Below are 25,295 nucleotides of genomic sequence, written 5' to 3' on the forward strand. Positions count from 1 at the left end.
TCCATATAGATGATGAATAAAAGTGGAGATAATGCGTATTCTTGTCTTACCTTTGATTTTACATCAAACCATCTTCCTCCTTTTACTTCAATTCTAACTGCTGAATTAAAACTTAAATATAGACCATGTATTGCTCTGTATAATGTTCCATTTACTTCATATATTTGTTTTGAAAAGCTTTTCTCTGGGCACCTTGTCATATGCCTTTTCCAGATCTAAAAACTTAAGTACAGATCCCTGTTATATTCCCGTGATCTCAGTTATTTGTCATAAAGTGAAAATTTGATCCTGATAACATGTACTTGGCCTGAACCCAGATTTTTCTTTCGAAGTTTCTCTTCCACAATATTTCTCAACCTCTTTTTGAGTATGCTTACATAAATATTACTGGGAGCACTCAGTAGAGAAATTCCTTTGTGATTCTTATCTTCAGCTTTATTCCCTTTTTTTATAGATGGGAACTATTAGAGAAGTCTTCTGAGTTATGCAGTGTAGCTACTGCAAAACTTTTATACCTCCATATTTGAGCATTTCTGGTCAAATATCATCTACTTCAGCTTTCACAATTGAAGTTTTTGATGGATTTTTCATCATCAATCAAATTGTAATGATAATGTTGGAGTGTACATAATATTATCATAATACTACAAAAAAAACTTAAATCATTACTAACTTCTTATCAACAATTTTCCTCCAAATTAATCTGTTATCTGTCAAGACTCCAACATTGTCAAATATATTTCTGTCTTCTATTTCTCTGGGTATTTTTCCTGCCAACAATGGCAGAAAACATTTGTTTTGCTAATCTTTCCTTTCCCATTCTGTTTAAGTGACTATACCACCTGATATTAGCTCTGCTAACACATTCCTGGATGCTAATAATGTCAAGTTCTTTCCTAATATCCTCATTTTTAATATGATATTGTCATTCATGTTATCTGTTCATGCCCCTAGTCCTTCTCAGGACTCTCATATTTGTGGTCTCTAGTTTTTGAGACCACAAATTTAGTTCTAACCCTTCAGATCTCAGATCCATAAGTTAAAATTGGTTTGAACATTGTCTTGTATTCAGCATATTTAGTGTTTTGACTAATTCTTTTTTATTCCATATAAATTTATTCAGTTGACTTCCTACCATACTGGCTTTGTTGATTCTGTTGTCTATTTCCATATTTACCATCTTCACTAAAAATTGTGCCTAAGTAGCTGAAATGTTTTACTTGTTCCATAGGTTCTCCATTCATGATGCAGTTGATATTTTCATTGTCTTGGTCTTGTTATTGCTGATTTTCATACCAAATTTATTACAATAGTTATTCAATTTAGTCAGGAAATCTTGTAGACTTGTACTGGATTTATTTAAAAGTATAAACATCATCTGCTTAACATAAACAGCTGAGATTAACATCTCTAATTTTGATATCAGGTTTAATACCGCTTTCCTTCATAATGTGACTCATATAGATAATGAATAACAGAGAGGATAATGTACATGTTTTTCTGACACCAGATTTAACATCAAACCATTTTCCTGTACTTCCTTCAATTCTAACTTACAACTTACTTTAAGACTTACAACTCAAAGACAAAGTATTGCTCAACGTAATGCTCCAATGACACCCTATAATTTTGGCGTTTTGAATAGCTTTTCTCTTGGCACCTAGTCATATGCTTTTTGCAGGTCTACGAAACTTAAATACAGATCTTTGTTATATTCTCATGATTTCTCAACTACAGGTAGTTCTCACTTTATGGATTTTTTTGGATCTGAATTTTTATTTTAAATTGTGTGTTGCAAAGGAAGCAACACACAATTAGGGGCATGTATGGGGGAATCACACAGTATGTAATGGCATAATGATCAGTAAGAAGGAGCTTCAGTCATTCACGAGCCTTCGCGACACAAGTGTGTTATGCGTAGTTTTCTTCAATTACGTCTGAATTTTTAACTATAAACCTTTTGCTTTTGGAAAGTTGTTTTGCACCTTATAATATCGCTTAACTTTAGGAGGAGGTACCTGATCCAGACTGTGTCATAAGCTGATGTTAGGTCAATGAAAGTGACTCTGGATTTAAGTTTCTTCTGGAAGCCTGCTTGTTCAATTGGGAATGCTCTTTTGATGAGTGGTGAAATTCCTTTAAGGAGAATTCGTTCAACGAGCTTAAAGGTGAAGCAAAGCAAGGAGATAGGTCGTAGATTTTTGATATTATTTGGATCCTTCCCTGGTTTGGGCACAGCAATTATTTTGGCTTCCCAACACAGTTTTAGTAGTTTTCCAGTTGTTATAATTTTTGATAAAAGGGCAGCCAGCCATATTTGACCTCGTTGGCTGAGATGTTTTACAAACTTGATACTATCCACTCCTGCAGCCTTGTCATTCTTGGTGAGGTTTAAGGCTTCCTGTACCCTCTTCCAGAGAAACTTGGCATACAAGTTCAGGAAGCTTAGAGGCCATCTTCGGATTTTTTCTGTTTGGAAGATTGCACAGTTATTTTCCTGGTAGAGCTGGGACTTACTTGGAGGTTTCAGTAAATGATTAGCCATTTGATAAGGTGGCTTGTATGTTGATAGTTCTTCCCCCCCCCCTCCTCCTAATTTTCTCAGAAGTGACCAGCGTTTTCAGCTAGATTTGTTGGAAGTCAAGTTCATTGGTTGAGATCCATCTTTCCTTTCTGTTTTTGTTGAGCGTTGCTATGGGCTCCTTGGCAATAGTTGGATCTTCAGTTTTTTCATATTTGGCTAAAAGTTCCTCGGTATCCCTACTCCAGCGTGGGATGTATTATTTTCTGTAGCCTCTAGGAATAGAGGCTTTGGCTGCAGTTTTGATTAGTTCGATAAATATGGGATAGCAATTAGGGGTGGATGGTATTGCTGTAATAATTTGCTTCTCAAATAAATTCCAGTTGGATCTGCAAAGGTTTCGTCTAGCAATTGGTGTTCTACTGATGATTGGGATTGATATGCATGTCTCTATTATTGTAGGACAATGCTAACTGTTATGGAATCTGTTGAGGATAGTTCTAGTTGGCAGAGGGTGGTCTTCAGAGACTATGCACAGATTAGGGCTGTAGGTTCTGTTCCATCTGGCTGAGTGAAGAGTGCCTTCTTGCTTGGCACTCTTCACTCAGCCAGATGCTGCTGGCTGAGTGAAGCTCGCCCCTGCTTGGCATCATAGATCAAATGTATTTGATCTATGACGGTTGTTATAGGAATCTTGGTTGTTAGAGGAATAACCCACATGGTGTGATGAGAGTTGAAGTGACCAACATAGATAGCATGGTGAGGTGGCGGCCATTCCATCTGGTCAGGCCAGGATTGTGATGGTGGTTTGTAGATGGTAGTATTTTGAATTTTAATACCTATGGAGTATTCTGCTTCAGGCACATATTGGGTTATGTCCTTGAGACCAGGCCGGATGTAGTTGTAAGTTATAAGACACAAGAATTAGGCCTGGGATCTTTAGTCTAGTGAGAGCTGTGTCAGGCACGTGAGTTTCCTGGAGAGCCAGGACATCAATTAGTTTGTCTTTGACTTTGGATTTAGATAGCCTTCTATGTTTAAGGAACAGATCTTGAGAGAGAGTGTTGTTTAGGGGACTGTAACTTATTTTTCGAAGCTTGCCCTCCTCCCAAATAAGCAACGCGATCTTTGTTATTCCAGGCAATGATCGAGCTAGCATTCAGTTTTTTTGAGTGGTGTAATTATCATGGTTGCTGCAAGTGGTCCAGGAGGCTTGGTATCTTTGGACACCTGGTTTGAGACATTAGCTTCATGTTACCAGCAATATACCACAAGGGTGACACTACTGATGAAGGGGGGGGGGGCACAGGCAAGCTGTCTCAATCCCCCCCCCCCATGGGCAAGTAGAATTAATGGATTGATATAATTCTGTTTATCAGAATAAATGATTTTTCAAGGGACATGAGTATACGGTGACAGAAAATGTGAAAGAGCTGTTGAGTGAGGCAGAAAAAAAAAATTCAACAATGTGTATTGATAATGTGTGACAAAAGTGAGCAGAGACAGAGCTTTGATTTGTTTAGGAGAAATGGTGTGTGGTATATTGATGTATGGAGTAATTTTAAGGATTGAAAGAAAAGGATGGTTATACTCAAATAGATTTAGTGTTACATGATTGGAGAAATTGTTTAGTGAAAGAGTGAATGTAAATAGTTAGAAAAACTAGATGTGTAGCTGGTTGCATTGAAAGCATAGATTAAGTGGATGCAGAGAGAGAGAGAGATTGATAATAAGTTAGGGATGACCCCAGCATGACAGGACTATAAAAAAAAAGAGTGAAAACTATAGAAATGTGGTCAGGATTTCCAGTTGAGGGATCAACTTCTGCTTCCTGTTTGAATGGGTGTTTTAATTTACCAGTCTTGTGTTTAACTTTCATGTATATTTAATAATGCTAGACATGTCAGAAATAAAGATAAGGAGTGCTTATCATTTATAGATGTAGCAAGACCAAAAGTTATGAACATTAGTGAGATGAAAAGGATATCCTTACAGGAATCGAAGTGATAGATTGGGTGTATTCATGAAGGTCAGGCAAGATGAAAAAGGCTGACAAGTATTGCTAATGATTATACAGGAATTAAACCCAATTCACCAGACTGGGGTCATCTGAAGAGCACACTGAATTTGTATGGGCAAATGGAAGAGAAAGTGAGCTTAATCTGGGAAAGATAATTTATAGAATTACTGAGAGATAATTGTCTTAAGCAGCACATGGTACAAGAATATTGGATCTAATAATAATGACTGAGAAATCTGTAAATGATAAATAACTGTTTATGTCTCCAGTTGGTGAGAATTATCATGCAGTTTAGGCTTTGGTGGTGACAATGCATAGGAGAGCTGTGACTAAGAAGGTGCATATGTGGAATTATAAGGCATATGATTATAATAAACCGAGAAGGCAGGTTGGTGTGAAATTATGCAGCAAATTATAGACCAGCCAGCATCTCCTGCATGAACATCATGATATTAGAGAAATCAACAGTGCATGGGAAATAGTCAAAATTGTTGAATGGCTGAATAACACTTTAAGGCAAGAACTGTATAAAAAGAGTGTTGTAGATCTGATATCAGAAGAATGGTAATGATAGGCTAAGGAGCAGAAAAAAAAAAAGCAGCCCAGGAGAATAATAGCCATTATAAGAAAAGCAAAATTACATTGTGAAAAGGTCAGTTGAACAGGCCAAGGGAAATCTCAGAGAATTTTATCATTATGTAGAAAGTAAAAGGAAGAAGAACAAAGGAAGAATATGATAACCTATGTGGATGATAGGAAAATGTCACATGCACTAGAAATAGCAGAGTTAATTTTTCACTTTAGTAAAATATACATTCTTGGCAGATCTTCTGGGATGCTGACTAGACAGGAGAATAAAGGCAGATTTTTTAGAGGTATCAAAGTTGTTGCAAGAACTTGATTTGAATACAGCATTTACATCATTTTATATAATCCAGAAATTCTTCTCTAGAGATTACACATAAGAACTTTTTCAAGCCACTTCAGACCTCCAGTCTGGTTTATTATAGCCATAAAACAATGTAGACTGTTGCAAAAGTTGGATTGGTGAATGGTAGATAACAGGTATGTTAACAGTTTAATCCTGTTATTTTAAAAATATACATGAAAAATATGATGAATTGTATCTTGATATAAAAGTCTTAACTTTTTGCAGTTACAACCTGAATTGAGAGAGCTTATTGAAACAATGAGTAGGCTAAGTTTAATCCCTGCAGACTTTGAAGGAAAGACAAAAGTTAATGAGTGGTAAGGAGCCATAATTATTAGTTTTGTATTTGTACAAATAATACTTGAAGCTTGACTGCTTATGTTTTTATATGTGTATATATATATTCATTTTATGTTTAAAGCTTACAGTTACAATCTAGCAAGTTGTATCAGCAATTTTAGTGTTATTATTTTGTTATTTCTATAGGTCTAGTGAATTCTGCCCCTTGCATATCCTATCCTCCGGGATAGTCCTATCTGCATAGGTCCATTTATATCTCAGTCTGGGCCTTTCCAGCCAATTTTATGTAATCTGTTGTTTGTTTGTTTGTTTGTGTGTGTGTGTGCGCACGCTTGCCTAATCTTCATTTTTTTGTCATATTTAAATGATAACACCACCTCAGAATACCTTGCTTGAATATTTCAGATATTACTTAATGCCTAATTTTTAGTATGATTCTGAATTTAATATCGTTTTCTTTGGAACTGTGTGCTTAGGTGATGGTTAGAACTTATTTTGGGCATTTAATGGAATGAAAGCAGCACAAGGAATGAATAAAATAATACATAACATTTAAATTGTAACAAGCACACAGCCTACTCAAAGTCTAGATTCCTAGCTTGGTAGGATGCACCTCTATGGATACTAGCAAGAAACCTACGTTGTAATCAGGATGTACAAAAATTACTTACTGTTTCCCTACTTTGGGAAGTTTAACTTATTTAAATTAGGTTGAATTTTAAGAACAGTTACAGATTATTTAACCACAAAAAAAAAAAAAAAAATGGTGAAATGCATCATATATTGGCTTTTCCCATGGCCTAATAAACCTGACTCTATAGCATGATTACTGATGTAATATCTATGTTCTTTCAAGTGAATGTTGGCTGATCTTCAAGTCTGTCCTTAGTAGGCCAACTTGCCGGAACCTTATACCTCCAGGTACTAAGAGAGAAAGAAAATAGTCTTTAAAGGAATGAATAGATAAGGACAGCTGCTGGATTCAAGTGGTGCTTGAAGGCAGAGATTAAACTTTTTCAAAGTTCTAGCTATTTCTTCTGATGTACTCCAAACATAGGAGATGTTGATAAGGTTGAGGATTAGATAAGATAAGAGATTGATGGCTCTATTGCAGATTTAATAATGCTGTACTGCTTAGAGGGGGGGTGAGAAATTTTATGCATATTCTATTCTAGGCCATGAGGTCAGTTTGAGAATAAGTTGTCAGTACATCTAAGCCAGATAGTAGGTTTAAGTGGAGCTGTGTCAAGAGCATATTCAAAAATCCATGTAATAATTAGCAAGGTGAGGGAAGAATTCATTCAAGCACTCTTTATCCGTTTATATATTTTATTATTCCAAGATAACCTTGGGGGGGGATGCTTAAGGGTCAAAGCTGGAAGAGAAGAGACTTTCACATAGCCTTTTAAGAAATTCGGAGTATTGACTGGGGCTTCTGATCTAATATCCAACTCTCACCTTCTTATAGTGCACCCTGTTAGGTATCCACCCAGATAGTGAACAAACAAGGGAGGGCTGGCAATTTGGAATTTAGCCAACCAAATTGTATGCTTATTGGCTTAAAACCACAATGTAAAATGATAGTACGACATGAACAGAATTTCATGCCAGCTGCATGACACCCAGTTAAACAAGGCCTCATAGTTTTTGTCAGGAAACCAAGATGAATAGTGTAAAGTCAACTACTGGAACAAATCCCAGAACACATCCCAGCTCAACATCAGCAGAATTTGAGATTCGTATTATCAACATTAGAAGCATGAATGGAAAAGAAATGGAACTTGCAGAAGAATTGGATAACTACCAAATTAACATAACAGGTGTGGCTGAAACAAAGACAAAAACAGGTGAGACCTTTCTGGTACTATCATAATTATCCTGTACCCCTGAGGGTACATATCAGGAATTTAATGATTATGATAACCTCAGCAGTCACCTTCAGTTATAAGGATACAAGCGATGTATTACTAACATGCATTTATCAGTCTAAGAGCAGGATTGGCACAGCTTGTGAAAAAAAAAAGTCATCTTGCTAATTGAATAAGGATCTTATGATGGATATTAGATCTCTGTAAACTAATAAGGTGATTTGTTTATGTGGGCTATGACATCGTTTTCCATTCCCCCTTAAGCTGACTAATGCAGGCTAGCTGTCTGTTCATCACTATATCCTTTCCTTCTTTGTAATTGGAGGGTGACCTATAAAGTTAACTGACTGCTGAAGTTTACATGTTATTTTTGATTTTAATGGTACAGACCACACATGTATAGTTTGCCATAAAGAATTTCAGATAAATGGCATTCATTTAAGCAGTATAACATTTTTAAATTTAAATGTTAATTTTCATTGTTATAATTTCATACTATTGTAATTCTCTTCTTTCTTTTATGTGTTTGCATTTATATTTTTTCATGTTGTGGTTTTGTGTTGATACCAGTCATTTATATTCTATCATCTGTGTGCAATTATTGCCAAACTGTAGCTGAGGTCAATCAAAGAAAATGGTGAGAAATGGAACAAAGGAACAGTTTTCTGCTCTCTTATTTTCTAGTTTTAATACAAAACATGGATAAATTTTATGCAGTACTTTCCACGGGAGTACTCTTGACAGCTGTGTTGAGACATTATTTGTGAGGAAATTCAGTTTGCAATTGTACTTTTGCAGTAATGAGCCTTAAAATAGCCTTGGTTCTATGGGCATTAGGCCAGTTCTTTTCTATAGTCCATTATAGCACATCATTTCGCTATAGTGGTGTTCATCTACTATAACATGGATGTGAACCAGTGAAGAATTCACTGGTTGATACACTTCGTCCACTGTGGGTGGCAAATGGTGTTGCACATTTCTTTCTCTAGGCTGTTATGCCTTGTGATGACTAACAGGCAAAGATTTAGTTCTTGAGGAATCCCCCCATACAAAGTAATTCCAGGGACTTAAATGAGGTAGCAGTGAATATCTTTGTTGGTGCCCCCGAGGGAATTTGTGTGAAATACACAGCCCCACAATGCCTCACGGCAGTTCGGCATTGCCAAGTCAGTTTCTCAGCATATTCAGATATTTACATTCATTGTTTCTTCAAGGAATATATGACCATTTACTGGCATTGTTGGTGAAGCAGATAGCATCGTTGCTTCCCAGGCAGCAGGCTTTGTGTCCTAATCTCATTGTGAGGCTTGGATGTTTTAATGTATTTTGGTGACACATGAATTTCATTGTCCTACATTGAGGCCATCACCCTGTTTATTAGAGGCCTGAAATAGTAGCATGTTCATCCCTAGAGCAGAAGATCTGGATTATGTAACCCTTAGCCCATCCACAGTATTAATGTGTTATAGGGTTGCAACCTCTAATGGATGTGATTTGTATTATAAAAAAAAAACCTAAGCAGAGAGATCATGCCTTTTTGACAAATCCTGATATCAGAACTGCCTTCAGAAAATACCATTATTCAGACATATTCATTCAATTTTGAAACATTGAATATAAGATTTCCAATCAATTACAGATATGGCATCATGTTTAATGATGCCATATCTGTAACAGAACATATGTTCTATTAGAACATAATAGAACTGAAGTCTGTATTATGCTGAACAATATACATAGCATAATGCAGTATATAAACACAGGAAAATAATATAGAACCTGCTGAGTATAATGAAAAATGATTTCACTCACTATGACACTATGAAGTAAGTCACATCACAAAATGGAAAAATTACCTTCATTGGTTTTGACAACTCTTCCAAAGAAAGTGTGACAAATATTTTTTTCCCTTTGTGTTACATATTTAAAGAACTGCCTCCAGTGTTGGTTATTTTATATTTTTTTCAGGCAGATGTCCTGTACATGTTTATAAGCATCCTTTAACACAAATTTTATCTGAATAACCTTTGCTCTTCTATCTGAAATATCTACATACTATAGATGCTTCCTATGCTTTTATGGATTACAAAGTCAACTACTCTTACTTTTTATATGACATTGTCCTTTACAATATTAAGATTGTGTCCAATTTTGTGTCCAAATTCCTTTAAAGGAATGTGGAGAACTGACTAGGGCTTCTGACCTAATGTCCAATACTCACCTCGTGGTGCACCCTATTCGGTATCTACCTAGATACTGAACAAACAAGGATGGGCTACCAGTTTGGGATTTAACTGACCAAATTGTACTCTTATTGGCTTAAACCAATATAGAAAATGATGGTACAACATGACAAAATTTCATGCCGGCTGGGGCGTCGCCTGGTTAAACAAGGCCCCCCGTTGTTTTTGCCAGGGAATCAGGGGCGAACAGCGAAAAGTCAGCTACTGGAACAAATCTGAAAGCACACCCCAACTCAACATCACCAGAGTTAAAGATTGGTACTATCAACATAAGAAGCCTGAATGGCAAAGAAATGGAGCTAGCTGAAGAATTAGATAAGTACTAGATCGACATCATAGGGGTGACTGAAACAAAAAAGACAAAAACTGGTGAGATCTTTCTGAGCAATAAATACAAAATGTTATACTCAGGCAATAACAATCAAGGAAAAGAAGGAGTAGATATGGTATTCAACACAAAATACGAGGCTAATCTTCTTGAGTGCCAGGCAGTCTCAAGTAGAGTGATGTGGGCAAATATCAGAATGGGGAATTGGACAATGAGACTTATTTGTGCCTATGGTCCCACAAAAGGTTCTACTAAGGTAGAAGTGGAGGAATTTTTTGATGCTTTAGAAAAAGCAACTGACACAATGAAAAAGGAAAAGTTGGTCCTTGATGGGGATCTAAATAGCAGAGTAGGAAATGATTGTCAGACATACAAAAATATTTTGGGAAAATTTGGAGAAAAGAGCAAAGCTAATAATAATGGCAAATACCTGTTGGATTTCTGCTCAGAACATGGACTGGTTATTACTAACACCATGTTCCAACATAAAAATGTGCACAAATTCACATGGAGAGAAGAGGCAAGGAATAAGAAAAGTCTCATTGACTATGTTATTGTTGATAGTGATGTTTTCTCCCTGGTGCAGGACACCAGAGTGTACAGAGGATTTGAAATTGGAAGCGATCACTATTTAGTCTTGAGCAGGATAAAATTGAATTTCATATTGAAAAGAATAACATGTAAGAAAGTTTTAAAGCGAATAAAAGTTGAGCAGCTCTCAGATGTGAACTGTAGACTAAAATACACAAAGATTATTGAAAAAAAAATGAAAGAGTTTGAGAACAGGAATCAAACCTTGGAGATTCAGTGGCAAGCCATGAAAGAAAACCCTGATTGATTCAGCCAGAGAGGCATGTGGTGAGGTTGTCTGCAAGGATAGAAAAATCAGAACTCCATGGTGGACACAGGAAGTTAAAGAAGCAGTGAAGGAAAATAAGAAAGCATATGAAAAGTTCCTGGCAAATAAGTCAGCTTTTGCTCTTAGAGAATACAGAGACAAATGTAAGAAAGCTAAACACTGTGTAAAACTAGCTAAACAAAAGTCATGGGAGGACTCTGGCAGGAACATAGAAAATAAATATCAAGAAGGTAGTAAGATATTCTGGAGGTTGTTGAAGAAATGGAGGAAAGAGTGCTGTAAAAGGAGTTAAAGATGATAAAGCCGACATGAAAACATGAGAAAAAGATATCCTTCAAGTATGGAGTAATTACTTCGAAAAATTGCTACATGAAACAAGCAGTGATAGCACATTGGTAAAAAACGCCCAACAGGCATACAGTCAGGAATACATATCCATACTAGAAGTAGAAAAAGCCCAAAGGCTTGAAATGTGGAAAGGCAGCAGGAGTAGATGATATTCGACCAGAAATGCTGGAATGTGGTGGTATAAAAGTCTTGCAGCGGCTGCACTGCATAGTTCAGAAAGCCTGGACAGAGGGAGGAATTCCCGATGATTGGAGTAGAGCTCTAATAGTACCCATATATAAAAAGGGAAATAAAACTGAATGTGAGAATTACAGAGGTATTTCCCTACTGAGTGTTCCTGGCATGATCTATGTAAGTATACTTGAGAAACGGTTGAGAAGAATTGGGGAAGAAAAGCCTGGTGAAGAACAAGCTGGATTCAGGCCAACTAGAGGCTGTCAGGATCAGATCTTCAATTTACGACAAATAGTTGAGAAAGTATGGGAATATAACAAAGATCTGGAAAAGGCATATGACAAGGTGCCAAGAGAGAAGCTATTCGATACGCTACAGTTATATGGTGTCAATGGGGCATAATATCAAGCAATACTTAGTCAGCAGTTAGAATTGAAGGAAGTACAGGAAGATGGTTTAATGTTAAATCTGGTGTGAGTGAGACAAGGATGTACATTATCCCCCCTGTTATTCATTATCTATATGGATCACATTATGAAGGAAAGTGGTATTAAACATATCAAAATTGGAGATGTTAGTGTCAGCTCTTTGCTTTATGCGGACAATGTTATACTTCTAAATAACTCCGCTACAAGTCTGCAAAATTCTCTGACTAAATTGAATAACTGTTGTAATAGATATGGTATGAAAGTCAGCATTAAAAAGACAAAGACAATGAAAATAGGTAGAATTGTTGTGAGTAGTGAACCTGTGGAACAAGTAAAACATTTCAGCTATTAGGCACGATTTTTAGTGAAGATGGTAAATTAAATATGGAAATAGACAACAGAATCAACAAAGCTGGTATGGTAGGAAATCAATTGAATAAATTCATATGGAATAAGAGAGAAATTAGTTGGAACACTAAATTAGCTGTATACAAGACAGTGTTCAAACCAGTTTTAACTTATGGATCTGAGAGCTGGGTCAGAAGTAAAACACTTGACCAAAGACTAGAGACCGCAGATATGAGAGTCCTGAGAAAGATTAGACACGTGAACAGATGGCATCAATGACAATATCATATTAAAAATGAGGATATTAGGAAAGAACTTGACATTGTCGGCATCTAGGAATGTGTTAGCAGAGCTAATCTCAGGTGGTATGGTCACTTAAACAGAATGGGTGAGGAAAGATTAGCAAAACAAGTGTTCTCTGCCAGGTTGGCAGGAAAACGACCCAGAGGAAGACCAAGATATAGGTGGATTGATACGGTACAAAGTGCCTTAGATGATAGAAATATAAGATCTGATAATGTTGGAGTCTTGACAAGTAACAGAGTGATTTGGAGGAAAATTGTAGATAGGAAGTTAGTAATGATGTAAATTTTTCATGTAGTACTATCATATCCTGTACACCCCTTGAGGGTACATGTCAGGAATTTGATGATGAGATGTGTCCAAAACCTCGGTGTTATGTTTTTTCAATTTTGTTACTTTTCAGTCTAAAATTATATTAATTTTCATTTTAATTGTTTAGTTTATTATAGAGTATCTCCATGGAATCCAAAGACTCATCATGGGAGATCCAAACTAACTATTATATACACAAAACCTATCATGCCTCTCCTTAAACTCATTCCGGCAATCCATTCCACTCTCCGTGTAAAAAAATCTAGTCTACACACTCTTACACAACTTCCACAGATGACTGCTGGTTCTCTGACTATTTGTCATATATTGTAAAATTTTCTTTGCATCAATTTTATAAAATCCCTTTAATATCTTAATACTTTCTATCATGTCCCCTCTTGTCTGCCTATTAATTAAACTTTGTAACCCATACACCTACAACATATCCTTATAGGGAGCATTCCACAGACCTGTCACCAGTTTAGTCACTTGTCTCTGAATTTTCTCTATCACCTCCTGGTGACCAAATCTGTGCACAGTAGTTAAGATGTGACCGAATTATACTGTATAAAGGGGAATGATAACTTGACTTGTTAGCATGCTTTTCAACATCCAAGTAATCCTTTATTTGGATGTTGAAAAACAGCTATTTTACCAACTTTTGCAGTATGCCCTCTGATAGACAATTTCCTGCAATTCAGTACCATCAATATGATACACCATATACTACCTTTTCAACCCGAAGTGCATAACCTTACATTTTGCAACATGACAATCATTTTCCTTTGCCCACAATGCCAATTTGTTTAAATCATCCTGCAGGATAACTACATCACCTTTATCCACTATTGCTCTCTCCAGTTTTGCATCATCAGCAAACAACTGAATATCTCCCCTTAAATCTTTCCCTATATCATTTATATACAAATTAAAGTGTAGTAGCCCTAGTACAGAACCTCAGGGTTCTGTACTACACTTTATATTCATCCTATAAGCTTCAAATCAAACATTGGTTACAGAACAGATGCCTGTGATGCTCAGCCTAGTCTTTCTTCTTTAATCTCCTTGACTCTTGCTTTATATCTCTCCTCATCCACTTAATCCTATGTTGTTTGCACTACTGACATTCTTTCCTTGTAGCTTCTCAAGCCATGGTACTGTTCCAAGATTCCTGCCTCCTATGTCTGTCATAATTACCAACTTTCAAGTTCAACATAAGCCTTTTCTTGACAGAAAATTCCAGATGTTTGACAGTTTCCCAAAACAAGAGTGCATGGTCACTCTCCCCAACTGGAGGCAGAGTGTCTATCTTGGTTATGGATGCATCTTCTGATGCTATTACCAAATCCAGCACTCTCCAACCCCTGGTCCCCCCCCTCTATAACATGTTATTTCAGGTAATTATTATACCTCATTTCTTCCATCTTGCCAATACCCCCTTTCCTCCCTCCAGTCTGTGTCCCCATAGTTAGTCTCCTCTAATAATTGTTCTGCTTATACATGGCATTTACATTTTCCTGTGGACCCTCAGCCTTTAGCGGCAACCTACAATATATATTGTCTGATTGGCCTCTCACACTAGAGAGCTTCAAATGAACCATCCCCCCCCAGACCTAAAATCCTCTTTTAACTTCTGATTTTGTTTCTTCAGCTATCATCAGCAATATCCCAACTCCTGTCCTATCCCTCTAATGCAAAGAGTGCTGTGCGCATGTACTATGCTCTGGTTATTTTGTGGGGCAAAACATTTTCAACTTACAAAAAAAAATCATAGCAATGGACTCACCATTATCTCCCCCCCCCATTGCTAACTTTTACATGGAACATTTTGAGTAATGTGCACTTAGATATGTTGACGATGTTTTTGCTATTTGACCCCATGGTTGCCAGACACTTTCCTCAGTCACCTAAACAAACAACGTAAACACATACAAGTCACAATCGAGATTGAAAAGCAGAACACACTTCCATTTCTAGATATACGCTTGTCACACGTCTTCCTTCTGGCAGTGAAGGAAAGACTGCCAGAAGGAAGATGTGTGACAAGCGTATCTAGAAATGGAAACCCGACACATACTGGCCAATATGTACCAAAAACTCCTACCTAGGGGTCGTTAATACACTTAAAAACAAGGCTTTGAAGATTTGCTCCAATGAACAAGCACTTAAAGATAAATTAAAAGTTATCAATACCTTCCTAAAAATGGTTACAGCCAAAATACTATTGACAAAATTCTGTATACAAGACCTCACTTAAAAACAAAAATAAAGAAGATTGTAATAAAACTAACCATTCCATACATTAAAGGGATATCAGACAAAATAAACAGAATACCACAAAAATACAACCTTAAAGCCACCTTTAAATCTCCTGCAAAATTAAAGAACCTACTCAATACATCCAAGGATCCACCCCCCCACTGGCCCACCCTGGGGTATACCATATTCATTGCACCTGTAATTTGCCCTATATAAGGGAAACAGGATGCACAATTCCTATCAGAAAAAAGGAACATAAACAGCACATTAAATATAATAACTATGGTCAAGCTGGTCTTTCTGATCATGCCCTGAACATTTTATATAGAATTGACTTGAAAAGCACATGTTGTTTACATCACACCAAAAACATGGTATGAACGCAAATTTAAGGAGGCCGGTGAGATTCTTATCAATCATCCTAATCTTAACAATAATGATGGTCTAAAAATCCCAAACATATGGAAGGCACATATTCTACCCACTGTTATTTCTCCCTAAGAGATAGAAACATAGGTAATCCAGAATTCTAAATCTAATATAACAACTGTCATGTTAAATTAGAACATTATTTTCACTGTAACAAAACTATCTATATGAAAGAATGTTTCTCTGATGTTGTCTTAAATAGAATATAACTTGGATATAGTTAATTTATTTTATTTCATTCATTTATTGTAATTTTATTTTAATTTCACTAGAGGTCAGCCAGTAGAATAACCGTTGATCAAATCATTGTCTCTTCAGCATACTATGTGAAATGTAATTTAGCTCGTCTCTGTATTTATGTGTATACTCCAGATATTACACTTCCAAACTCTCAATAAAAGCAACACTTAAATGCAGTCAGTCAGGCACATAAGTCTTTTTGTCCATCAAATTCACTTCGTATATCAATGAACTGGATGCCATTCCTCCTGCACAATATGCTCATTAGCAATCATGGCCCTTCTCAACTCTGTCCTATTATACTGAGGCAGCAGACTCAATTTTTACTTCCTTACTCTTCTTTCAACATCTCTTTCATATCTTCTCTCATTGCATATTTTTCTCATTTCAAATCATTTGTTCCTACCATAACAATCATCTCCTTCACTTCTCCCTTCTGCAAACTAACATTCTTGATTTTTGCATCACTTTTTCTTTCATTCTCGCACCTGCTGTACCTCGTTTCTCCAGTCACTCTAGCTCCCATTTTGTCTTGTGAAAGACAACATAAGCGCACTATTTCACTCCTTACTGTGTCACTTTATCACCCACATTACTTTCGGCCACTTCTTTCATGCTCTCATTCTGCCCACTATCATTCACTAGAACACTTTTGCTATCTTTCCTTACATCATTAATATTTATCACTTCATTTTTCTGCTTTCCACATGATTCGCATTTCTTGTACTGGCACACAGAATTCTCTCTCTCCATTCTCACTTTTTGTACCACAACCCATTCGCCTTGTGCCATTTTCCTTGTATGCATTAGTGCCATGTATAAAAACACTTTGAAATTTAATATGATATCCCATATTAAATTTCATAAACACATGTGCTCAACATTACACTCTAAAATAAGTAAGATAAACCAAAACTTATTACTAAAATTGCTAATATTCACTATAAAAAAAATAAATTCATGATCTGTCTGCAGATAGTTACCCAGTGAATTCTCATTATAACAAACTTGTATGGTTCACAGAAGCAGTTTGTTATAGTAGGGTGTCATGTGATAAAAATAATTATTTTCTTGATAACAGAATGCTGTGTAGCTTTAGCATGAACTTTTTGATGGTAATTGTGAGTTTAATAATGGGAATTAAATACTGAAAAGGTGGCATGAACTTCATAAAAGCTGTCATGAATTCATCATGGTAATAGTGTAACAGCTGCATATTTCACAAGCAATACTTATCTTTCTGCTTCTTGATCTCTCAGTTTTTATTAGGTGTTAGTTACTTGCTCATGTTCATTTGTTATACTCTCAATCAGATTCTGTAAGCTAGACTCAAATTCACTCTAATAAACTCTGATCATTGAACAGTAATTCATATTCATTGATCTCTTAATGTACACTTATTTTTTTAAAAAGAAATGCTAAAAAATTCATTTGTAGACTACTGGTAACTGTGTAGATTTTGAGCATAAATTGAATTTTAAAAAAATGTAAGCGTTCTTTGCATTGTGAAAAATAAGAGAAAAAATCATTTACATTATATTTTTATATTACCTTCAATTATGCCTTCCTCCTAAAGCTTTACATAACTTAGTTGAGCTCAAGCCAAACTTTTTTCCATAATAAGATTTTCATTGTACTCTGATCCGTGAAAAAATATTCTTTATCATTAAAAAGAAAAGTTGCATCTTCAAAGCTTTCTTTATTATTTCCAAATTTACTATTTATACCCTATTATTGAATCTGAAGTAAATAAATATTTTTAACAGTTCATAGTAAAAATACATTTTTTTTGGTTCCATTGATAATTAGAATGAGTAATTAGAAACTTTATTTTGGACAGACAGGATGGACCATCAAAAAAAAAAAACAATTTAAATCACAAAGATTGGAAGCAGCTCAAGTTCTGCAGAATATAATTAACAATACTTTGGTGTGTGGTGCTGCTAAAAATTTGGTACATTGCCTTATCTTCCTGTCAACAATAATTAAAGATCATCACTAAGAGCTTAGGGATCTCATGCCAGTCCCAAGCCTGGATAGAGGAGGAGGGTCGGTCAGATGAGTGTCGATTCTCTGACTGTAAAGGCATCAGATAACATGATTGTTATCTGATGCCTATACAATCAACAGCTACAACATGCCGGCTCAGGCGTTGCCCGGATAAACAAGGCCTGTGATACCAATCGAGCGATTGGGGTTGGATCGAAAAGTGGGATACTGAAAGGAAACAGAAACTAACAGAACTGTTATCAGTAGGAACGTGGAATGTGCGGACACTCTGGATGTCAGGAAAATTAGAACTACTTCGTGAGGAAATGAAGAGATATCGGTGGGATATACTAGGATTGGCAGAGATGAGATGGACATCATCTGGAGAGATCAATGGATGCGAAGTAATATGGTCAGGACATGACACCATGCACGAAGCAGAAGTTGGCTTCCTTCTTAGCAAAAGAGCTCAAGAGGCACTGTTAGGCTACAAACCAGTTAATGAACGAATCATAGTGGCAAGATTTCAGGCAAAGCCATTCAACATATCAATAGTCCAGATACATGCACCCACATCTGACAGCACAGATGAGGATATTGGCTTATTCTACAAAGATCTGACAGAGACAATAGAAACAATACCAAAGCAAGATGTGCTAATTATTGAAGGAGATTGAAATGCCAAAGTTGGAAAAGAGTCATGGGAAAATATGGTTTGGGAGAAAGAAATGAACAAGGTGAAAAATTGTTAGAATTTGCTGTGGACCACGAGATGATGATCTGTAACACAAGATTCCAACAAAAGGAGTGTAGAAAATGAACGTGGCGATCAAATGATGGGAAAACCAAAAACATGATTGATATGATTAAAAGAAGATGGATAACATCAGTACAGCGATATCGAACTTTTCAAGGAGTGGATATAGACTCAGACCATAGTTTTAGTGATTGCAAACATCAAGTTGAAATTAAAAAAGAAATATAAACCCCACCATCAGAATAGAAGAGATACAGCACAAATAAGTGAAGCAGAAATAGGAAAAAGGTACAGAACAGTGTTAAGAAGAGAAACTTAAAAGTGTGGAGAAAGAAAAAAACTCGAATTTAAGAGTAAAAAGAGTAATGAAGGTGATAGAAGATGCAGTTGAAGAAACAGTACCAGAAGAAGATAAGATCAAGAACAAATGGATTACACAAGAAACACTGCAGTTAGTACAGGAGAAAAGAATGTTGAAGATAAGAAGGGATATATCAGAACAAATAGAAGAGCAATATAGAAGAAAGTGTAATGAGGTGAAAAAAGCAGTCAGAATGGATAAGATGAAATGGTTAGAAGCCCAATGCAACAATATAGAACAGTACTATGGAAAGCATAAAACAAGGGAGATATACAAAATGATCAGAACCATTAATAGAAAGTGGCAACCAAAACAGACCACAATTAAAGATGAAAAAGACAAAGTATTGATGAATAAAGAAAAAATTGTACAGCGGTGGACAAGATACTGTAGTGAGTTATATGAAGAAGAACTAGATTCAGATAGCGTTGGGAAACTGACTGAAGAATTGAAGCAGATATCACCACCAAAGTAATGAGCATGATATGGACATTTTAAGAGGGGAGGTAGAAAAAGCAATAGGACTGCTAAAACACAACAAGAGTCCTGGTAACGATAACATTATTCGAGAAATATGGTGGTGAAAGTATGGTTACAGAAATGCACCAACTATGTAATATGGTATAGAAAGAAGGGAAAATGCCAGAGGAGTTGGTGAAATCAATGAGTAACATTATACAAGAAAGGAAATAAGCTAGAATGTAAAAATTATAGAACAATTGCCTTGATAAGTCACCTTGGTAAAGTGATAATGATCATATTGATAGAAAGATTGAGAACACAATTGGAAGCATACCTTGCAGACGAGCAAGCAGGATTTAGGAAGGATAGAACTACAATTCAACAGATTTTGACAATGAAGTTAATAGCAGAGAAAGCTAGGAGAAAAAAAAAACATATATACTTGCTTTGTTGATTTTCAGAAAGCATTTGACAGTATTGACCAGAAAGTGACATTAGCAGTTCTGGAATCCTATGGAATTGATAAAAAAACTAATAGCTATATTAAAAGATATAGCTATTAGTTTTTTGCAGAATGCAGTTGCAGCAGTTAGAATAGGTGAGGATTTGGGGAAATGGTTTAAAACAAGCAGAGGTACTAGACAGGGGGATCCAATATCCCCTAGCATTTTCATCGCACATTTAGAAAGAGCAATTGATAAAATGAAAAGATGCCAAAGGAATATCTGTACACGGAATGAGAATTAACAATCTGAGATTTGCAGATGACATTGTTATTATTGAAGAAGACGAAAGAGAACTACAAAAACACTGAAACTGTTAAATGAGGAAGGGAAGAGATTTGGACTTATTATGAACTTTGAAAAAACAAAGACAATGGTACTTGGTGAGAAGAACATGAAACAAAAGATGCAAGTGGATGGAACTGATATAGAAAATGTAGAACAATTCACATATTTGGAAAGTAAACTGACATATGACTTGGACTGTAAAAAAGAAATAAAGATCAGGATTGCAAAGGGAAGAACAAATCTGAAGGCCATGGATAACATCTGGAAAAGTAAAGTCTGCAAACAAAACTAAGAGTATTGGAAACATGCATCTTCAGTGGTATACTGTACGGATCTGAAACATGGGTAATAAATAAGGAATCAAGAAAAAGAATTTTGGCATTTGAAAGAATTTGTTATAGGAAGATTCTAAGGATAGGATGGATACAGAAAATCACCAATGAAGAGCTCTATCAGAAGATACAACCAAAACAGAATCTAATGCAGAAGATTATAAAACAGAAGCTGCAATTATTTGGACACATCCATAGAATGAGTGAGGACCGGAAGATAAAGACATTTATGTTTAGTATTTTGGATGGTTTAAACAGAAGAGGTAGACCATACAGAGAATGGATAGACGATATAAAAGACTGGTGTGGAATGGGTGTACAAAAACTGCGACACTGTGCACTGGACAAAGAAAGGTGGAAGATAGTGAAACAGGCATCAGACATCAACGGGCAGTGAGCCCATGGTTCGTGATGATGATGACTAAGAGCACCAATTTTGCTCTTGTGCTCAGTCTTTGCTGAGTGTGCATTGTTAAAGTGCCTTTGATAATGGTTAGCTTGAGCTGATGAAATATTTTGTGAATAATTAATTGAGGCATTGACAATGAAAAGGGTGTAAGTGCCAAAATTTACAAAAAGTTTTCTCACTGAAAGAGATGTATGTTCCAACACCAATAGTATAAAAAAGGAGACAAGTTCCCTAGCCCATTCATTCTAATTCACGTCAACAGAGCACGCCGGATACAACTTTATATAGGTGATCATTCAGTTTTTTGCTTCTCCTGTAAAATTTGGATTTTGGCACTTACACCCTTTTCATTGTCAGCACCTCAATTTAGTTAATAAATTATTCATTTTGATTAGTTTTAGTTCCAGAAACTTTGAAATGAATCAATATTGTTACTAATGATATATACCTACTTTGAGTTTAACCTGAATGTATAGTAAGAGGATTGTTTGAGAAGATTGGTAAAAAAAAATAAGTTAAACACTTTTTTTTGGAAAAAAATCACTTTTATTTCTCAACATAGTCTTCATCGAGGTCTACACATTTGGTCCAGTGAGTTTCCAATTTTTTCATCCCATCTAAAAAGTAGGATATATCAAATTGTAAAAATATTCATTGACAGCCTCGTTCGAAGCAAATTTTTGCCCACTGAGCCAAATTTTGAAGTTTGGGAACAAGAAGTCACACAGGGCTAAGTCTGGAGAATAAGATGGATGTGGAACCAATTCGAACCTCAATGTGTGGGACAGTGTATTGTCTTGTTGAAAGAGCACTTTTTTGTGTGCCAATCTTGGCCGTTTTTTCTTCAGTTCTTTTAAATGGTCCAACAGTGATGAATAATAGACTCCTGTTATTGTCTTACCCTTTTCCAAATAGTCTATCATGATAATTCCTTGGGAATCTCAAAAAACAGTCGCTATCACCTTCCCAGCTGACAAAACGGACTTCGCTGTTTTCGGTGCTCTTTCACTGTTTTGACTCAGATGTGTAGTGATGGATCCAAATTTCGTATACAGTTATGAATCAACGCAAGAAAAGTCCTGCAGATTGCGATTAAACATCACCAAACACTGCGTTGAAAATGTCTTTTTGCATGCATTTTTGATCAGTCAACAATCGTGGCACCCATTGTGCACACAGCTTTTTCATGTGCAATTTTTCGTCCAGGATATTATTTTATACCCGTGCAGTTGAGATGCCTACAACCTCAGCAATCTTGCGCACTTTCACTCGGCAGTCTTCCATAGCGATACCATGGATTTTGTCAATCATTTCCTTCGTAGTGACCTCAGTCGAGCGTCCAGAGTGCACTTCATCTTCAATAGACTTACGACCACGTTTAAACTCATTTATCCAAAAATAAATAGTCTTTAATGCTGGTGCAGAGTCTCCATGAACTGTATCTAACTCGGCTTTGATGTGAGCGGCCATCCACTTCTTCAAATAAAAGTGTTTTATCACTGCACAAAATTCGTTTTTCTCCATTTTTATGAAAAATGCGAACACGGTCATTTTAAATGTTTGCCAAATGAGAACTATGCATCGCATGTGGCTAAAATTTTGCCAGGGGATCATGAAAAAGATGATATATGCCAACACGGGTATGAATGAACGAATTGTTGCACTGTCTATTGGAAATTTACCAAAACTTTTCAGACAACCCTCGTAGGTTGATTATCATTCATATCATTTTTTTTTAATTTGCCATACTACCTCTGTAGTGAAGTCATTATACTTGTGGACCTTTCGTGGGACCATAGGCACAAATTAGTGTCATTGTCCGTTTCCCCATTTTGAAGTGTGCCCACATCACTCATTACCTTCACATCAAGAAGTTTATCATGTTTGGTGTTGAATGCTATTCCTTCCTTTCCTTGAACATTATTGCTCGAATATAACATACTATAGTTACTATTTAGTAAGATTTCACGTTTTTGTCTTTTGTTTCAGTGATGCCAATTATGTCCACATGGTACTTTTCCAGTTATTTTGCAAGCTCAATTTCCTTTCCATTAAAATTCCTTATATTGATGTCAGTTCTTATAGATGTTGAACTCAAGTCTGTTCCAGTGCCGACTTTTCACTGCTTTCCTGACAAAACAGCAGGGGGATCCTGTTTAACTGGGTAATGCCCCACCCATCATGTAATCTCATCTGGTTTAAGCTAATACAGAATGCAATTTGGTCAGCTAAGTTCCAGATTGCCAGATCCTTGTTCTTTCAGTATCCAGTGGACTCAGTTATTGAAGAATGTGGGGGTGCACCACCTGAAGTGAGGATTGGACATTAGGTCAGAAGTCCACAGTCAATTCTCTGCATTCCTTAAAGGTGAATGTGGTGGTCTCTTCCCAGTTATTTGGCTTTGACCCTTAAGCAACTTTGTTTACATTTGTATAAGGTGTATATAAAATACTATTTGATGATGAAAAATTGTGTACCATCTAATCTGCTTTTCACTTAGATAATGTTGAACTATCTAATAGCCACATGATATTCATTTATTTATTTTTGTTCTAGGTTACAAACAATGTCTGCCATGGCTGCCTCTGATGAACTCACTGAAAGTCAAGTACGACAACTAATCTTTGACTTGGAGTCTTCATATAATGCTTTTAACAGGCTACTCCATGAAGCTTGAAGAAAGATAGCATTGATATGCTAACTATAATTAAACATGCTCAATCATACACTAGCATGTACATAATTTCAACTTTTAAAAATATATTTATAAATAAACATTCTAAGTGTTTGCAGTGATCTGTATGTAACAACTATTTGCCATTTAAAGAACTAATAGCCAGTGTTTTTGTTTTCCTCCCTTTAAATTTTTTGCTTTAAAACCACTTCATGTCTTACATGATGCAGAAATGTTGACAACCTTTCCAAACAGCTGTTCATTAATCAGTCATGAATCTTCTATTTTTAAAAGTGGATTATCAAAACAGAATTGTACTCTTAATAGAAAATTTTATACCAGTGAAAATTAGGCAAATAAATGTCTTATATGATTTTTGTTCAAATTTTTTGTATGGATTCATTAATCCTCTTTAACCGTTTCAATGTAATCTAGTATATTAGACTAACTACCCAGCACATATATAGTTGAAGTTTAGTAGCCATATATCAAAGATTGTAAATACAACCTCAAAAATAACTGCAATGCTGAAATGAACATTGACATGTAAGGATAACGAAATCATTTTGCCATTTTACAAGATCCTGATAGGACTTCACTTGGACAACGTAATGCAGATACAGTGGAAAGTGTTAAACATGATATCTGGATTGTGCCACATAGAAGTCATTAATAGTCAGAGTGATCATTTTTGGAATCAGTGGCAATGATGAATGTATGTATTATTTCTAAATTAAACAAAAGACTCAATGTTTACTTGGTATTAGAATACATTATTTTAGATGGTAATTACATCAACTTATTAATATCTGGCTTACTTTGCCAGTCAGATAGCAATCTGAAGGAAATCCATTCCAGAACTGTGCTCAAGATTCAGTCATTTAACAGTTAAGTGCAGTGTGCATCTAAATAATGAGCATATTTATTAATTTTTTTTATATATAAATCATCATCAAATTCCTGATATTTATCCTCAAAGGATGTACAGGATATGATAGTACTACATGAAAATTTACATCATTACTAACTTACTACCTACAATTTTCTGCCAAATCAATCTGTTACATGTCAAAGCTACAACATTGTCAGATCTTACGTTTTTATATCTATCTTCTAAGGCACTTTGTACCGTATCAGTCCACCTATATCTTGGTCTTTTTCCTGCCAACCTGGCAGAGAACACTTGTTTGGCTAATCTTTCCTCGTCCATTCTGTTTAAGTGACCATATCACCTGAGATTAGCTCTGCTAATGCTTTTTATGGATGCTGACAATGTCAGGTTCTTTCCTAATATCCTCGTTTTTAATATGATATTGCCATTGATACCATCTGTTCACGCCCCTAATCTTTCTCAGGACTCTCATATCTGTGGTCTCTAGTCTTTGGTCAAGTGTTTTACTTCTGACTCAGATCCATAAGTTAAAATTGGTTTGAACACTGTCTTGTATACAGCTAATTTAGTGTTTTGACTAATTTCTCTCTTATTCCATATAAATTGATTCTGTTGTCTATTTCCATATATAATTTACCATCTTCACTAAAAATTGTGCCTAAGTAGCTGAAATGTTTTACTTGTTCCACAGGTTCCCCGTTCACAACGCAGTTGACA

General features: G+C 35.8%; 1 protein-coding gene across 1 annotated transcript in view; it reads left to right on the forward strand.

The window, feature by feature from the left end:
* Vps28 (vacuolar protein sorting 28) overlaps nucleotides 1-24,071 on the forward strand; it is a 114,388-nt gene extending 90,317 nt beyond the window's left edge. The window contains exons 7-8 of the mRNA XM_090410731.1: nucleotides 5,698-5,789; nucleotides 23,569-24,071. Coding sequence (XP_090266857.1) covers nucleotides 5,698-5,789; nucleotides 23,569-23,689 — 213 coding nt within the window. The 3' untranslated portion in view covers nucleotides 23,690-24,071. The remainder of the gene's footprint in view (nucleotides 1-5,697; nucleotides 5,790-23,568) is intronic.
* Nucleotides 24,072-25,295: the final 1,224 nt, after the last annotated feature.

The sequence above is a fragment of the Typopeltis vanoorti genome, chromosome 20, assembly GCF_054136105.1.
Source record: "Typopeltis vanoorti isolate ZY-2024b chromosome 20, IOZ_Tvanoo_1.0, whole genome shotgun sequence".
Taxonomy (NCBI): domain Eukaryota; kingdom Metazoa; phylum Arthropoda; class Arachnida; order Uropygi; family Thelyphonidae; genus Typopeltis; species Typopeltis vanoorti.